The 16,281-nt window shown below is 41.2% G+C and overlaps 1 protein-coding gene across 2 annotated transcripts in view; it reads left to right on the top strand.

Moving 5' to 3' along the window:
* The window catches only part of ttll7 (tubulin tyrosine ligase-like family, member 7), a 64,103-nt gene that overhangs the window by 3,779 nt on the left and 44,043 nt on the right, over positions 1-16,281 (top strand). For both annotated transcript variants that reach the window (XM_069149982.1, XM_069149983.1), the window contains exons 2-8: positions 3,015-3,428; positions 3,756-3,887; positions 5,902-6,023; positions 8,326-8,393; positions 8,707-8,865; positions 12,875-13,091; positions 15,221-15,385. In XM_069149982.1, coding sequence (XP_069006083.1) covers positions 3,404-3,428; positions 3,756-3,887; positions 5,902-6,023; positions 8,326-8,393; positions 8,707-8,865; positions 12,875-13,091; positions 15,221-15,385 — 888 coding nt within the window. In that variant the 5' untranslated portion in view covers positions 3,015-3,403. The remainder of the gene's footprint in view (positions 1-3,014; positions 3,429-3,755; positions 3,888-5,901; positions 6,024-8,325; positions 8,394-8,706; positions 8,866-12,874; positions 13,092-15,220; positions 15,386-16,281) is intronic.

Below are 16,281 nucleotides of genomic sequence, written 5' to 3'. Positions count from 1 at the left end.
TCTTTATCCAATAAAGGCAGTGAGAGAGACAGGAAATGAGGGAAGAGAGCAGGGGAATAACATGCAGTCAATGGTCCACCTGGTCATTATTTGAAACAGGGACTTTGTGTTCATAGAATTAATATCCATGCGGTATGCGTCCTAACCACTCAGCTATTGGGTTGCCTCAAGGGGAGAAATTTGAACACACCATCAGTTCATCATTGTGGAAATTTAACAAAATAGCAATAATATAACATTATGTTTAATTTACAATATCTCCCGTGGCTGAAAAAAATGAAGATGCCAGTATGTAATGTTGATAAAACACAAAAAGAGCACTAAAATAATAGTTTTTTTTTTTTTTTTTTTTTTTTTTTTTTTTTTTTTTTTAAATTATGATTAAATAACCCTGCAATATTGCACAGAATAATTAGGATTAACTTCTCAGCTCTGGTCTGAGGAGTGTGTGTAATTTTCATTTCAAATGACTCGCATTAGAGAGTGTGTGCGCGCTCTCATCTTATGTGTGTGTTCGTAGGTGTTTTGTTGCATCATATGTGCCTGTCAGGTCTGGCCCTGTTCCTAAGGGTTTACATGACACCAAGGTCCGGTGCTCCTATAGAGATAGTGTTCGCTGCCTCGTGTACAGAGAGCCAGTACACCACTGGGAGGTGGGGGCAGATTGTCAACAGCACAGCTTGCCTCACTTTATCACTCTGACTCTTTGTTGTTGCTCTCCCCCCTGCTCTACTGAACGAGTCTCTGTCCTCCCCAGGATCAATGTCCTGTGCTCACCACAGGCAGACCGAGAGGCTGCCAGTAAAGACCGCTGAGTGATCAAGCAATGCGATCAGATTGTTTCCACATTCTCATTTGTTCAGAGGCTACTGATAGAATCGATTTGGTTGCTTTGTAAGGCAAGGCAAGGCTAGGCAAGTTTATTTGTATAGCACATTTCAACAACAAGGCAATTCAAAGTGCTTCACATAAAACCATTAAAAGCATCAAAACATCAGGTAAAGGAAAAGCAAATTTAAAAACAATTAAGAACATTGATCGAAACATTAAAAACAGTCATTAAAACGTTAAACAAGCTAAAAATAGAATAAAAGTTGCAGTGCAGTTTAAGAAATAAAATACAGTAATAAAATGCAGAAATGCAGGAAATTGATCAACATCCTTGAGTCTGGTTCAGTTGAAGGCAGCAGCAATTGTAAGAGAGTCTCTGTGTGTGTGTGTGTGTGTGTGTGTGTGTGTGTGTGTGTGCGCGCCTTCTTTAGTGAACATGGTCCAACATGACTGGTCCAACAGGGAAGTGTGTGTGTAGACAGTAAACACTGTTAGAAAAGAAATAGGCGTCACAATATACTCTCACCACTAGAGGCTACTGTTGATCTCTCTATGAAATTCAAGGGTTTACTGTAGGTGTAGTCTCACTGGTTTATGTTACCTATGATTTAATTATTTATGTGGTCTGTATATAGTGTATATTTCTATATTTCACAGACCACGGTTCTGTATCTTTTTAATTCTACATTTTTTTTAAAATTATTTTTTCATTACATCTTATTTGGAATGCCTGCAATATAATATGGAAATTCTCGGAGTTTTAAACACGCTACACTTAGCACTTGCCATAATACGGAAAATGCTAGAAAAAAAAATGAGTATGTCTTAAAAAATATTTTTTTCAACGCTTTTGGCTTGTTACTCCCGGAGAAAAATGCTTTCTTGTGACCATTTGCCATTGCTTAAATATGCAGATTTAACATGCAACCTCTCGGAAAGATTTTGAACCATGAATCCATTATTATTGACCACTGTTGACTCAATTTTGGCAGCTGTATACTCTGACTTGTGAGAATCATGAGCTTCAAGCATTCTGTAAAGAAACCATGATTGTGATTACATGAGTATAAGTACCCAGTTTTGAGTCTTATCCTGGTTTTGATTATATTCAAGATACAGTGTTTACGTGAGACATGAGAAAACTAGATATTCATATCCGTGTATACATGGTTATTACTGTATCCAGATTTCTGATCATCTGTGTGCAGTTGTGTCTAATTTCACACTATTTCAACCACTTTGTTCTTTTCCAGCAGAAAATGTTCAGAAACCGGAATAAGGTGTTCACATGTCACAGTATCCCATTTTTTTTTTTTACCGGAATACTCCTCGAAGCATATCCAGCATATCTGAAACCAGAATAAGATGTTTACATGTGCAACACATAAATCTGAGTATGTGTGTAAACACGCTCAATTTATGTCTTGTGAGATATCACTGGACAAACACGTATGTGCATTATGGGTCTTCAGTCCACTTTAATGTTTGCTATTTAAAAAAAAAAAAAAAAAACTGCCAGAATTTTGAGCACATGGATCCGGAAATCAAACAGCGTCAAACCCTTCTCCTTCATCCCTGAGTCACAATGCTGCCCAAGCCAGCAATAGTTTCAATGTTGACAAGACTTCCCCTCAATGGTTGATTACCTCCAAACGGGGTTTGAGGACACACTCACTGCCTAATAATAACAGAATTTGGCTGGTGACTGGTTTTAATTTCCCACACTGTTCATAGCCTGGGGCATCTTTTTAACAAACCACTGTAAATATGCCATCTGTTTGAATTAAGTGACCTCCCAGACATACAATTAAACCCAGCTGGTACAAGACACAGGGAGATACTTAAAACTCTTTACTTGACAACCACATTAATATTTCACCATGATTCCATGGAATACCAATTATTCCAGCCAGCGGACATCAAACACCTTTAGATTATGTTATTAGCAGTATCGTAGTGTCAGAGCTGCTACGGCCAGTGGTAGACTGACTGATGTAGTATGTGATAGGTCTGTGTGCTGCTGTTGCTGCTGCTTTAAATCAAAAAGCATGTCGAATGCACTCTAGTCCAGCGAGAAAATACACATTGATCCACTCAGTGCACTGCAGTCACTGTTTGAGTGGTCTACAGTCTAGTACTACTGTTCTACAGCTGTAAAATATGTTTTTTCTTCTCCTCCACAGGCTTTTCCTTACCCCCCCCCCTCCCCCCTTTGTCCACCCCCTCCCCCCCTTTCTCCTCTTGGGGCTGTAAATAAGCTGGGGCTGTGAAGACCCTTGAGAAGTCCTCCCCCTCCCACTCTTCCCCCACCGCTGCCACCCCTTCTGACTTCCCTGCCCACTCACTCAGGCTCCTATGCTGCTGTTTATGCCGCTGAAACGTGCCAGGGAGATGCTCAGATGATCCATTGGGCCATTCTGAACCACATCGTCCATACACAGCCCTCGACAGGGAAGAGTAACTAGTGCGAGTGCGAGAGAGACCTTGGAGGGTTCTGCGAGCACCCTGTGAGGCCCGCTCGCCAAGCCTGGCAGAAGGCTTTGCTTTCCCCTTCACTCCTCCAGCCCCTGAGATGCCATCCCCTCCCAATGATGGAGGTAAGTAAGAGAGGTTCATCTCTCTCAGGACCGACAGGGTTATTCTGTTAGTTGGTTAGTCTGTACATACACTGCGGCTCATATAAACACACGCACGCACGCACGCACGCACACACACACTCACATGTCATAATTAAAGGATCATGATGAATGGAGCTACACCAAACAAGATGCGTTATCCATTTACATTCTAGCCCCATAAACAAACCCCACTGAATCCCCTGAAGAAATGAGGAAAATATATTAGAAGACTCCTGCTCCCCTCCCAGCCTGGAGCACAAGCTGTGACTGTATCTAGCCTTGTTGTATGCTTGTCTCCTCCTCCAGAGAATCAAGGAGCGTCCCCCGTCAACGGGCCATCTGTGGGCTCCTACCAGAGCAGAGGGAAGAGGAAGGTGCGCACCAAAAAGAAGAAAGGCACTATCAGTGCCAACGACGCTGGCACCAAATATGAAATTGGTATTGTAACTTACTTTCAATATTATTAAAAAGCCCTTGAAAATACAGTAACAGCAACGATATATAAACACATACAATAAAGATGTTAGAATAACAAATATTTTGAATGGGAGCTAAAACAGGCGTATGCAGTACTTGAATCTGTCTTCGAAGATGAAATATCTTTTGATCACAGGTTGTCTTGACTGAGAAGGTAGTGTAGCACGAACTGAGGCTTTCTCTTTTCACGGGTGATGAAATCTTTTCATTGAAAAGAGAGTAGCCTGAATTGTCTTAGCAGTGTTGTAAGAGGTTGTAATTTCAGTTGTAGTTTTAGTATAATATTAGTTGTTTTTTTCTTTCTGGATACTCCTTACATAGACAGGTGAGAATCACTGTTAACATGTCACTAATGAATACGGTTTCAGATTTATATTCAGCTTTATTGTGTTTAATCCAAAGCCTCAGAGTATCAAGCTTTTGAATTTATATTTTGATTTTCCTCATGAAAATTTCATGAGTAAGCAAGACCACCATTTTGGGTGGTCCTGCAGGTAAGGATTAATGTACTGTGACACAGTGAATTGTAAATTAATTTTAGAAACAGCTCTCAGTCTGGCTTAGTCATTCCCTCAAAACACCACAAATCCAATCACAATGTTGTCTCAACAATAAAATCTAATTTGCTGCGGTGGATTGTTTGAAGGTGGTCGTTGTTATTTAATGTCTCAAATTGAACCCAAAAGGGTTGCAGTCCAGTGGAACAGTTCTCGCAGAGACAGCGCGGCCTTATATAAATACATAAATCTTTGTTGAGGTACTTTAACTTGGCAGCGAGTTTTTTTGAGATGGTCTAAAAGAGCGTTGTAAGCACTCCTCACAGGGTCAATATAATGTGTGGCAGCAGAGCTCTCAGGGGTGAACTACAACCTATGAAACTATAGAGTCAGCAGCAGCAAGTAGAAGGTGGAGACAGCCGGGATCCTGTAGGTAGATGGAAGTCCAGCTGTGAGTCGGTCGGCTAGCTGTGACGAGACCCACAGTGGCCCTTCTGAGACTACTGCAGGGCTGTTCTGAGAGAAAACTCACACTAAAGGCCAGATGGATGGCTCATTTCTGCTGTTACCCTTTGTGCACCTGTCTTTCTTTTTTTTGGTTTCAGAATTGATTGTATTACAGGTAAAGGTTAAAGGTCAGGGAGCACGGTGTTGGAAATCTGCTTTCCACCCACTGAGAAGGGAATGTAAACTCTGTTACTAGGGATGTCTGTTTAGTGAGATGTGTAAGAAAGGATTGATTAAAGCTACTCAAAGACTCTACTGGTAACTGTGAGCACGAAACCCGCTGTGATGCAAACCCTCCCTGCTCCCGTTAGCAAAACACTGTTAGCCTCTGCCAACGTTAACAGATGGATGAAGTCACATCGGAAACATCTTTTTCCCATTCAAGTGCCACCACACAACATTAGGCAGGCCTTCTCAAGGTTTGTGAAGGCTTTCAAGAAATTAATTAATACCTTGTTTCGTTAGGGCATATGAATTTTTCATTACCCCCTGAATAATGAATAGTTGTTGGATTAATGTCCAAATGGGCTTGCCACCTATCTCTCATACTATGGGGGTTTCCAGTGGGATTTGAATGCATTACAGACAATTAATTTATCTTGTTGAAGAGAGGCATTACGATTGGCTGCTCTGCAACCATTCCATGAGTGGTAAATATTGCTGTGAGCTTTTTTGATGTATAATCTCCCAGACTAATTTTTCTCTTAATGTGCGCGGAAACAAAATTTAATCTTTGCAAAAAGTTCGAGTGAAATATTGACGTGTAAAGCAGAAATATTTGATTTGTGGGTTTAAGTCGTATATCTTGTTCTTATTTTACATCTACAACATTAAGTTGCTTTGCCCTTTTAAATATAGCTAGTCCCTCCTCTGGGGATATTTTCTTAAAATCAGTGTGTAATGTTTATTCAAGTGACTGCATAGCTCACTATTATTGGAATACAATCTAATGTGAATTTTTTTTCTCTCAGTCCGTATAGTCATCAACGAGATGGCCTTCATCAAGACCCGGGACGATGATGAGACTGCCAACCTCATCTGGAATGACTCAGCCGTGCAGCATGAGAAAATTGCTGAGCTCAGGAATTATCAGGTACACTGCATGGCTACTATGTCAAGTCAAGCACACCTTGGTTGGGGATACAATAGCTTTGAGATTAAAGAAGAGAGCTTATTTGCTCTGAATAAAGGTGTCACGTCCAGTCGCTGCACTGACCAGGAACAAATGGACCTTAACCTTTGCAGTGTTCTCCAGTAAAGCAATTTAGTGGCTGACAGCCAAAGACTGTGGATGTGATCAGCTCCCAGTAGATAAATGTAACTTTGGGAATTTTAAGTTTTGATGAACACTTCTGAAAGAGCTGATGTGTGTTTATCTGACTTTTTACATCACAAATAATACAATTTGGCTCTGTATCATTAGTAGGGAAGGTGAGGTCAGATTTTCACAGGGGGTTTCCTAAAAGAAAAGGTAAAAGAGATGTCTTTGAATTGAAACAGCTACTTTAACTCTGCTGTGCGCTAAGCATTTTATACAAATTATTTTACGACAAAGAAAACCAAAACAATTCCTTCAAATTCTACTTTTGTCAGACTTTGGTTAGAATGTCATGTTGGAAGTTCTGTTTAGTGAGATGAAGTATTCAGAAGTGAGATGTTCAGATGAAGACTTGCGATTGTAATTGGTATAATCTTTACTCACATTCAGCCTTTGTGAGAATAAATGAAAAGAGTGGACGGAATTACCTGATGAGCCTGATCAGTTCCTGTACAATGTGGTATCTCTAACTCCACCATCCCATCGAGGGTCTCTGCACACCATCCTGCCTTACAATATGTTTTTCTGCCTGCCCCAAATAGAGAACAATAAAGTAATGACAGAATAGGTAAAGGAGGATATAGAGGAAAATGGGGTATATCAAGAAATTTGGTACAGATGTACCTGGGGAAAGCAACTGAAAGTGAAGATTCAGTTGAAATAGTAAGTAGGAAAGAAGAATTAAAGAGATGTTATAGAAGTAAAGGAAAAAAGTGAAGCAGGGCAGAAGACTCTGAATCTGCCAATCAGCTTTTCTTCAGACCCCGGGAGGTAAGAAAGAGATAAAATATAGGAAAGAAGGGTGGACACAGTGAGAGGGAACAACAGAGTCTACACAGAGATGGGAAGACTGACAGGTAGACTGACAAGTTGTGAGCAGCAGGGGGTGGTGGGGCAGGTTTCAGATGTCATGGGTGATGTTGATAAGACGGGCCTAAACAACAAGGGTTGCTCTGAGTTCTTTGTACTGGCCTGAGAGTGATCTTACCTCTGTTTGACCCCCCCCCCGTCCTGCTTAGTGAACTTGGCTGCTCCCCCTAAGCTCTGAGCGTTCGCTATCCATCTTCCGGAGTGCTTATTTGATTAGACTGGGCACTAATGATCGATTAAATCACAGGCCAGTCAGTAAGAGTATGGCTTGTTACGATAGGGGCAGCAAGAGTTCAGCTAAGTAGATTGAATATTACAAATACTCTAACAGCTTAACATGTAGTAATGTGGCTAATGTTTCACATAGAACCGTTTTTTTGCTGTTATTTTTTTTATTTTTTTTTAACTTGCTCCCTCATGCTGCTGTGGTGTTTCATGAGATAATTTCTCAGAAGAAAAGTAGCAGTCCCTCAACAATTGGTTTTGATTTCCCCTCACAAGCCATGTCGTCTTGCGGCATTGGCATAATTGTGCAATCTCTTCTGAATCCCTAATTACGTCTGTCTCGTTTGGATAATAATCACGCATTCCTTTTACCCTCTGCATTCTTGTTTTTCTCCCCTCCCCTCCCCTCCCCTCCCCTCCCCTCCCCTCTCCTCCCCTCTCCTCTCCTCTCTCTCTCTCTCTCTCTCTCTCTCTCTCTCTCTCTTCGTATTTTTTCCTTTTTTCCTTTTACTGATGTACTGTGAGAGTTTGCTGTCAAGTTTCAGTTCATACGAGCCTAATTAACGCCCCTGTTCAGGCTCATTTGGTCAAAGAATACAGAAAACCCAGAGTTTTTCCTTCACCCCCACCCCTCTTTCGGCACATTCAAAGCAATTCATTCAACTGTCACTGCAGGAGCTTGCGATGCAGAACCAATTACCTTGGCCCCTCTGAGTTGAGATTGATCGTTTTTTTTTTCTGGCCTCTTCCCTCCCCAACCTTTAAAGTGTATAAAAAAAACACGGTAAACTAAATAAGGGTTGAGAAAGGTCTCAGCGTCACCTTTTTGTTTTGAGTCCGTAATTGGGCATAAATGTCAGAACATTGTAAGCTCACTTCAGGTTGCTGCCTTTAATGTGCTCATTTTTATGAAGGGGTGGGGGTGGAATTGAGTGGCGTAATGGCCCTAACAACATTATTATGTCTGCCTGTCCCTCTGCAGAGAATTAACCATTTCCCTGGTATGGGCGAAATCTGCAGGAAAGACTGCCTAGCAAGAAACATGTCCAAGTAAGTTTTTTGTCTCTCCCACCACATACATGAAAAAACTCTGGTTCAGCTGCAGATGCACAAAAACACAAGCATTTCAAAGCCAGCCATTACTCCAAGAAGTAAAAACTTGGCACTTGTAGCACTACACAATTACAAGCCTAACAAACAGACAGTGATGTAAAAGCACAACATTCATCTTTACTGTTATAAAAAAAAAAAAAAAAAAAAAAGGCAAAATTTAATTATGAAAAAAAACCACAAGAAAATGTTTTCTTGGAGAAGAAAGCACAGTGACCTTACTTCCATACATCCCCTTTCTTTGTCTGTCCAGAATGATCAAGTCCCAGCCTATAGAGTACAGCTTCATCCCCAAAACCTGGATCTTCCCTGCTGAGTACACTCAGTTCCAGAACTACGTCAAAGAGCTACGCAGGAAACGCAAGCAGAAGACCTTTATTGTGAAACCTGCCAATGGAGCCATGGGTCACGGGTAGGTCAGAGGCTGCTAAGAGTCCCATTGTAATCCATACACATTGACTATGAGAGTGACGGAGGGAGTTGGGGCAAAAAAGAGAAGCAGAAGATAAGTGAGTGGGTGAAAGACAAATTTAGCAGTAGAGAAAATAGAGGACAGGCACAACAAAACAAAGCAATAAGAGGTTTGTGACCCTGACATGGGTGTCTATGGAAATAGCATTATGGCTGAGACCACATTGAGTATTTGAGCTGAGAGGGTGTGGTGAATCGCATTGTGAACTTCATTGTCCTCGATGGTCACACTCTCCATAAATCAGAGGTTATCGCTGCCACTGGAGGTCACACACATAAACACACACATACACACATGTGGTCCCTTATAGCTACGGTTGTTCCTTCCCTGAAGGCCTCTGCATGTGATTATTGGATTCCTTTATGAGGCACCATCAGCGGTGACCAGTCAGACCAGAAAATGGACAAAGATGGCTGCTGCAGGGGACTTTGTCTCTCAATAGCATCTCTTTATCAAAAGATGAGCCGGCTGTGGTTGCTGAATGCATATTTCATTCTTGCACTCTCATGGGCTTAGAGCCTATTTCAAATTGTGATGTCACATTTCCATTATAGTTTGTCTACCTGAGAGTTGGAATCATGAAGTATTTCGAGAGAACATTTTTCAGTTTTATTTCCTGGACCGCAAGCATGGTGACATGACCTTTTTTTTTATTTATTAGGTACATCTGCGCACTCAAAGCAATCAGAGAGCAAAATCCTGGCAATCAACTCAACTTGTGGAGCTTAAACTGATTAGTTTTGGTTCATGGTGCCAGAGAAGTGCCCGAGTAACTTTGAAGGCTGCAGTCAGTAATGGTGTTGTTTGGCAGTATATTGAGAGGTGCTACTAATACTATGCAATCCTAATTAAATGAAAAACAAAATGCATCCAGTACAACGTTAAAACTATTTCTAAAAAAATAAACAGAGTTGAATCGACTCCTCTATAATTATCAAGAAAACAGGGTGAGTGTGGGGGCCTTGCTTCAAGTGATAGAGGACTTTGGTATTGATCATGAAGCTTTTTTATAAAAGAGCCAGATGAGCTGGAGGAATTTTGCCAACTAGTAAGAAAGCCCCATGGCTTTCTGAGGTGCTCCAGGTGCCACTGAACGACAGGAGATTGCGAGGCAGAGCCACAACATCCTGGAGGGTGATGCTAATTAGGAATCTCCCTGGGTCTTCTGCGCTCACAACACTGCCTACGATAAGTGACTCAAAATGGATGGACACAACAATTCAGTTATTACTTAAAAAAAAGTGGTCGATAACACAAGTCTTAATTGTCTTTAAATTCTGTTTCGCTGTGATTTGACTTGTGTGGTGGACGAGGCCACAAAGACAAAACTGAAACAAAGTGAAATTGCCAAGTGGTTTAAAACTCAGAGATTTGAGTGCGGTTGGTTTTGCAACGTATTCTGTTTCATGAGATAAGATATAAAATAAGAGGCCAAACTGTGAATATTATTCTGGCTAAAATATGGCTCCCTCTGAAAAGAATTTCTTTCTGCACATTGCACATAACTCTCTTGAGCACTTTGGGATTTGTTAAAATTGCTCAGATTGCAAAATGTTTATTAATTATTCTTTTTGACTTTTTATTCTTTGAAAATGTGATCCCCGAAGTGCATGTATGAAGAAATATTTTGCAGTGCCTTCATCTCTGGCACCAATAGGTGGGGATATTGAAGTACAAATCTCTCCGTGTGCCTCACCTCTCCCTCTAATTCTCTTTGAATTTGTCCTTTCTGGTATAATGTGAGCATTACTTATAACTCCATGCTGCACTAAGCCCTTATTTATTAAAGAATAAAAGGCAGCAAAGGCTGAATTATTGCCATACATTAGGAATATGAAAGATGATGAGTTTAGCTCGACCAGTCAACGGCAGGCGGCTCACAAGATTAGATTTTTCTCTTTTTTTTTTTTTTTTTTTTTTTTTTTGCGTGGTGTGACGTGGCAGGAAATTAAGTTATATCTACCCCCTGTAATTTATTTTTCCGTCGACCAACTAAATGAAGTTATTGTTTGTGTCTGCAGCCCAGCTTGTTATAAAGGAAACAAAATAAAAGCGCGTGCAGAGCGTAAAAGGCGAGATCCCCTCCAGTACCAAATTAAATAGGCAAGGGAGAGTGGGCCGTAATTATCTGACACCCCAGCTCATCAATCATGTCGTCTTCTCCTCAGCTACTTCTACTCGACTAACTAACACTGTTAACCCTGTCCTCATCATTCAGCTTTCTGTCTGCCTGTGAGGAGGGCCCATCGCATCGTCGATCAGGCTCCGAAATATTTCTTCCTGCTCTTTTCTGTTCAAGTACTACAAGCAGGCCAATGAGGTGCCCGTCTATAATACAGCAGCCTCTTAAATGGCAAGAGCACGAACTGATTGATAGATCCCAAGTAACAAAAATATTACGAGAAAGTAGATCGACAAGAAATGGAAGTTTTATCAAATCTATGAGGGGGAGGGATGCTGAACTAAATTCCTTTTAAATCATAACCTGAAAAGCAATACCTAATCTCAATCTAAAGTTCTCCGCTCGGATCTTTGAAAAAAATTTAAATAAAGCCTCCTTTGAAGCTTGTCAACAACATTCCAGTGTTTTTGCTTCATTGGAGTTAACTGAGCAGGTTAATTATTTAGTTAAACTACAACACAGACTGCACTGTTCCCTGGATACTGTATGTTCTGGCTGTGATTACAGAAGCCGGTATAATGTTTGCCCTCTGGTGGCTCGGTGCCACAATATCTCAATACCCCAAACTATACGTTCTGAGCAATCAACTCTTTACATCTTGGCCAAGTCTTGTGCTTGTGTGTGTGGCGGGCCTCCTTGCATGTGTATAATGGAGCCTTCCAGGCTGTGCATGTAACCAATTTAGCCCAAGTCTGCCTTAACTATGAGTGATGGTGATGTAGGTCATACGTGTTGCTCATACATAGTGGAAGATTGTTTAAAAATGACTCCTCACCCTGCCTGCACACATACTTAACACCACACACATGTAGACCCGCGCACAATTTCAGACACACACTTTTGAAAATATTGCCCCTCACCCTTCCACGGCCACATGGATGTACACAAACTAACACAGCTCATTTCTGAGTCCAGCTTGCGCTGGTCTGCGCACTATAAGTCCTGAGTGCCAGTGACATGAGACCGAAGCAAATGAATTAGAGGGGAGGTTGAAACGGAGCGCAACGTCCGCTCCAATTAACCTGCGCACAGCTGAAAGAGGCTGCTGGAGCATTTGATGCACTGTGTCATTCAGTCAGAAGTTTAACTTTAGAAAAACACAATGTTCTCCAGATGCTTACAGAGTTTGGCTCAGACAAACCATCATGTGTGTTGTACCTGTGGAACAAAGTTTTGAGGCATTCTGCGGGCAGTTCTCACACACACACACACACACACACACACACACACACACACACACACACACACACACACACACACACACACACAAACACACACACACAGGCACAGGCTACCAGGGCCCTGAAGCTCAGTCACTTGTTGGGGCTAAATGTCTTAAATGTAAGTGTTAGAATCACTCATCATATCATCTCCCTCCAACTGTATTTATTGCTTGTGTAGATTATGGTTATTATCATTTTTTCTAAAGAAAAAGAACAGCGGGGAAAAGTTAATCTTGAGATGCAAAAATTTTAAATATCCGCAGAATGTAGCAAACCCGAAATGTCACCCAACTTTTCCAGAAGACTTTGAAATGAAATATTGTGTCGAAACCCATAAAATCTGTGTCTTGTTTGCCTAAAAAAAAAAAAAATGTCTTCAACATAAGACTGTGCCAGTGTCATCAGTCTTGTTCATGGTCTCTGCTATGCTGCCATCTATCATTTTTTTAATTATCTTTTTTGTCTTTACTATGCCATATTTTATTATGCTGCTGATGACACCATAATTTCCCCCCGAGGATTAATAAAGTTTCTGTCGATCCAGGATCTCACTTATCCGTAACTGTGAGAAGCTGCCAGCCCAGGAGCACTTTATCGTTCAGGAGTACCTGGACAAGCCCTTCCTGATGGAGGGCTACAAGTTTGACCTGCGCATCTACATCCTCGTCACTTCCTGCGACCCGCTTCGCATTTTCCTCTACAACGACGGCCTGGTTCGCATGGGAACAGAGAAGTACCACGCCCCCAGTGAGGCCAACCTGGTGAGTCACAGATATTAATACTACCAATTATAATTGCGATAGCCTTTGTTTGTCTTGCATTTTTCAGAGCAATGATATATCCGTCATAGAAGCTTCACGTAGAATTGGAAACAAACACATGGTCACAGACGTGCACCTTGTAACTAATAACAGTACATGCATCTTTATGTGTGTATCATCTGTGTGCGAGGCCAGTTTGATGAGTTTGATAGACGTACACAAAACTGTTCATGGTTTTATACCAGCAAATACATACGGTCAGGAATGCTCTATCGACAGATAACATAAGCACATTCACAGAGCAATGTATTTGCCATTCACTCCCATGAATTGGAACCACTGGCTCGTGCAACACAACATAATTCAATTAAACACACAAACACAGGAAAACAGTGATTGGGATGCACAGTATAATCTCCACATGATCAAAAAAAAACATGCATGTTCTCATATACACAGTAAACAATGCAGACAACAGAAAGGCTGATATTGATCTCACACACACACACACACACACACACACACACACACACACACACACACACACACACACACACACACACACAGAATGTGCAGATGTACTGTATGCACACAGCTGAGCAGCATAAATGTCCACATGCCAGATGTCTCCTGTAATATCAAGCCGCTCATATTTGCCATGAGGTTCTGCACCTGCTGAAGCACAGCCTGTTGCTTCCTATCAAGCCTGATGCTCATCTAAAATATGAACACACACACACACACACACACACACACACACACACACACACACACACACACAGACAGACAGACATACTGGACCCCTCCCATGACACAAGCGTGTATTGTCTTACTCAGTGTGTGACACATGATGGAGTGAGCCATGTCATGGAGATGGATGTTCAATCCCACAGAGAGTGACTCCCAGACAGCCATCAGGTGCTGGAGTGGCCTGCGGTCACGGCGTTATTACCTTGTAGGCTAAGGACAAGGATGTATTGTCTTCAAGTGTGAGGGATGGTGTTTAAAGAGAGGGCTACATCAAGGGCTGCACAATATAAGTTAGTTATAGTCGACTATTCAGTGACACATTTTAGCTACGCACTGTGGGAACTCGCTCTGACTCCTGTTATCACTGAATGCTTGAGATTCTGGTGACCTGTGATTGTAAGCTTGTTCGGCTGTTGACTAATTACGACATATTCCCGTAAGAGCATCGCCTGAGAAACAGTTTTAAAATACATCACTGATAATTTATCACACAGTGAGCTATTATTTCTTTCCTTCCTCCACCATGTTTAGTTGTTTGTCAAGGGACTAGTTTGTGATGTTTTTTGCTTTTACTTTTGTTCTTGTTTACCCACATTATTTTGAGAATACGTTTTACATCACGTTGTGTGTTTGAGCTCTGTACCATAAAAGCATTAGAACCCATGGGGATGTTTTTTGTGATGATTATCTTCCCAGACAAAGGTATAATTACTCTATGGATTACCATCACAGGTATCATAGATATTATAGAGTCTAATATACAATATGTACACCATGTAGCCAATCCTGTGGGGCTTTGTGATGGCTATTCTTCACTGATTTTGGACATTTTGTAAATAAATAACGAATCCATTTATTGAGAAAATATTCAGCAATTTAATCGATTATGAAAAGAGTCGTTAGTTGCAGCCCTAATTTCATTGTATTTACTATTTCCGTGCCCTGTCCTCTCGCTTCAGCATTGACATTAGATTGTGGCTACTTTGGGAAATGACCAAGTATGAATGCATTGGAAGTAGAAGGAGGAAGCAGGTGAAGAAGAGCTTCATTTCTTCATTAGCTCAGTAAATAAAGGATTACAGGGGAATTAAGAAAAGTGTAATATTCATGCACCGACAACCAAAACATGCTATCAGGTGCAAATATGATTTGGTGTTGCTGTGAAATGTTATTTTTTAATGTCAGAGCTAATAAAAATAATTTTTACTTGTTTTACTGAACAAATGAACGAATGTTATGCTGTATCCTTCAATATTAATAAAAAAAAAGACAAGGCTGGTTTTCAACTGGTTTTATCATTTAGATTTTTCTAGTTAAGTCCTATTTAAGAGATATGTCTAATGCTTAAAGGCCTTCTTTCTTCCTTTTTGTCTCCACAGAGCCAGCTCTACATGCATCTGACCAACTACTCAGTCAACAAACACAATGAGAACTTTGAGCGAGATGAGACAGTGGACAAAGGCAGTAAGAGGTCCATCAGCTGGTTCACCGAGTTCCTCCGCACCAATGACTATGACGTGGCCAAGTTCTGGGGCGATGTCTCTGTAAGTGGCTAGTCCAAACAAACACACGCAAACACAGACACCATCACATGCAGACATATGGTGCTGGACGTGCGCTTCCACAAAAGCAAAGATGTGCCCTGTGATAGCAAAACACACCACAAGTGCGAGCAACACACAAATACATCTGCAAATGTAATCTCTGAGGGTAGACTCACACAACGTATATACATATGCGGTTCCTGCTAACAAACACACGTTGCACATAATACACAGATTGTGGAGCTAAGGTTCGATATGATTTGTTATGACAGTGATTCAGTGAGCTTGTTTAACTCCAGGAAGAGCTCAGTGGAAACATCATTCCTGGAACATGAGCTCTGCCTGTCTCCCTGCTCTACTCTCAGATCATCTAAGCACCTTAACCTTGTTCATTTTCTGTCATCATTGTCTGTTTCTTCTACCTCTTGTGCCTGATTCCCCCCCCCCCCCACCCACCCCCACACACACACACACACACACACACACACACACTTATACCCATCCATACCAGTCATGTGCCTTTTTGTCTCTCGGCACCTTCTCTTTTAGCTACTCCTTTCTTTTCGACACAATTCTTTAGCCTTGGTTCGGTTCATGTTCTTTTTATTTCAGTATTATTTTCTATTTTATTCTTCTTGACCTTGACTCTTTGTCCCTCTGTACATAATCATTTGGGTTGTGTGGTCCCTCAGGGTCTTTTCCCCGCTTTAGTGTCTGCTCTCATGCTACCAGCACTCAAATTCAAAAAGAATCCCCATCGGTTATTATCCTCAACTCAAGGAAATCTTTTATTTCTTCTCCTCATCAGATTTTAGTTTTCTTTATTTTCTTGTGACCAGTGCTTTAATTGTTGGGCTAAGCTCTTGTTTAGGTAACAATCCTTCTTCTTTATTCTC

Source organism: Embiotoca jacksoni, unplaced genomic scaffold (genome assembly GCF_022577435.1).
Source record: "Embiotoca jacksoni isolate LCO1_2020_lvr unplaced genomic scaffold, fEmbJac1.0.p SCAF_16, whole genome shotgun sequence".
In the NCBI taxonomy this organism is placed as follows: Eukaryota; Metazoa; Chordata; class Actinopteri; family Embiotocidae; genus Embiotoca; species Embiotoca jacksoni.
Note: the sequence above shows the minus strand (reverse complement) of the source record. Positions and strands in the feature narration are given on the sequence as shown.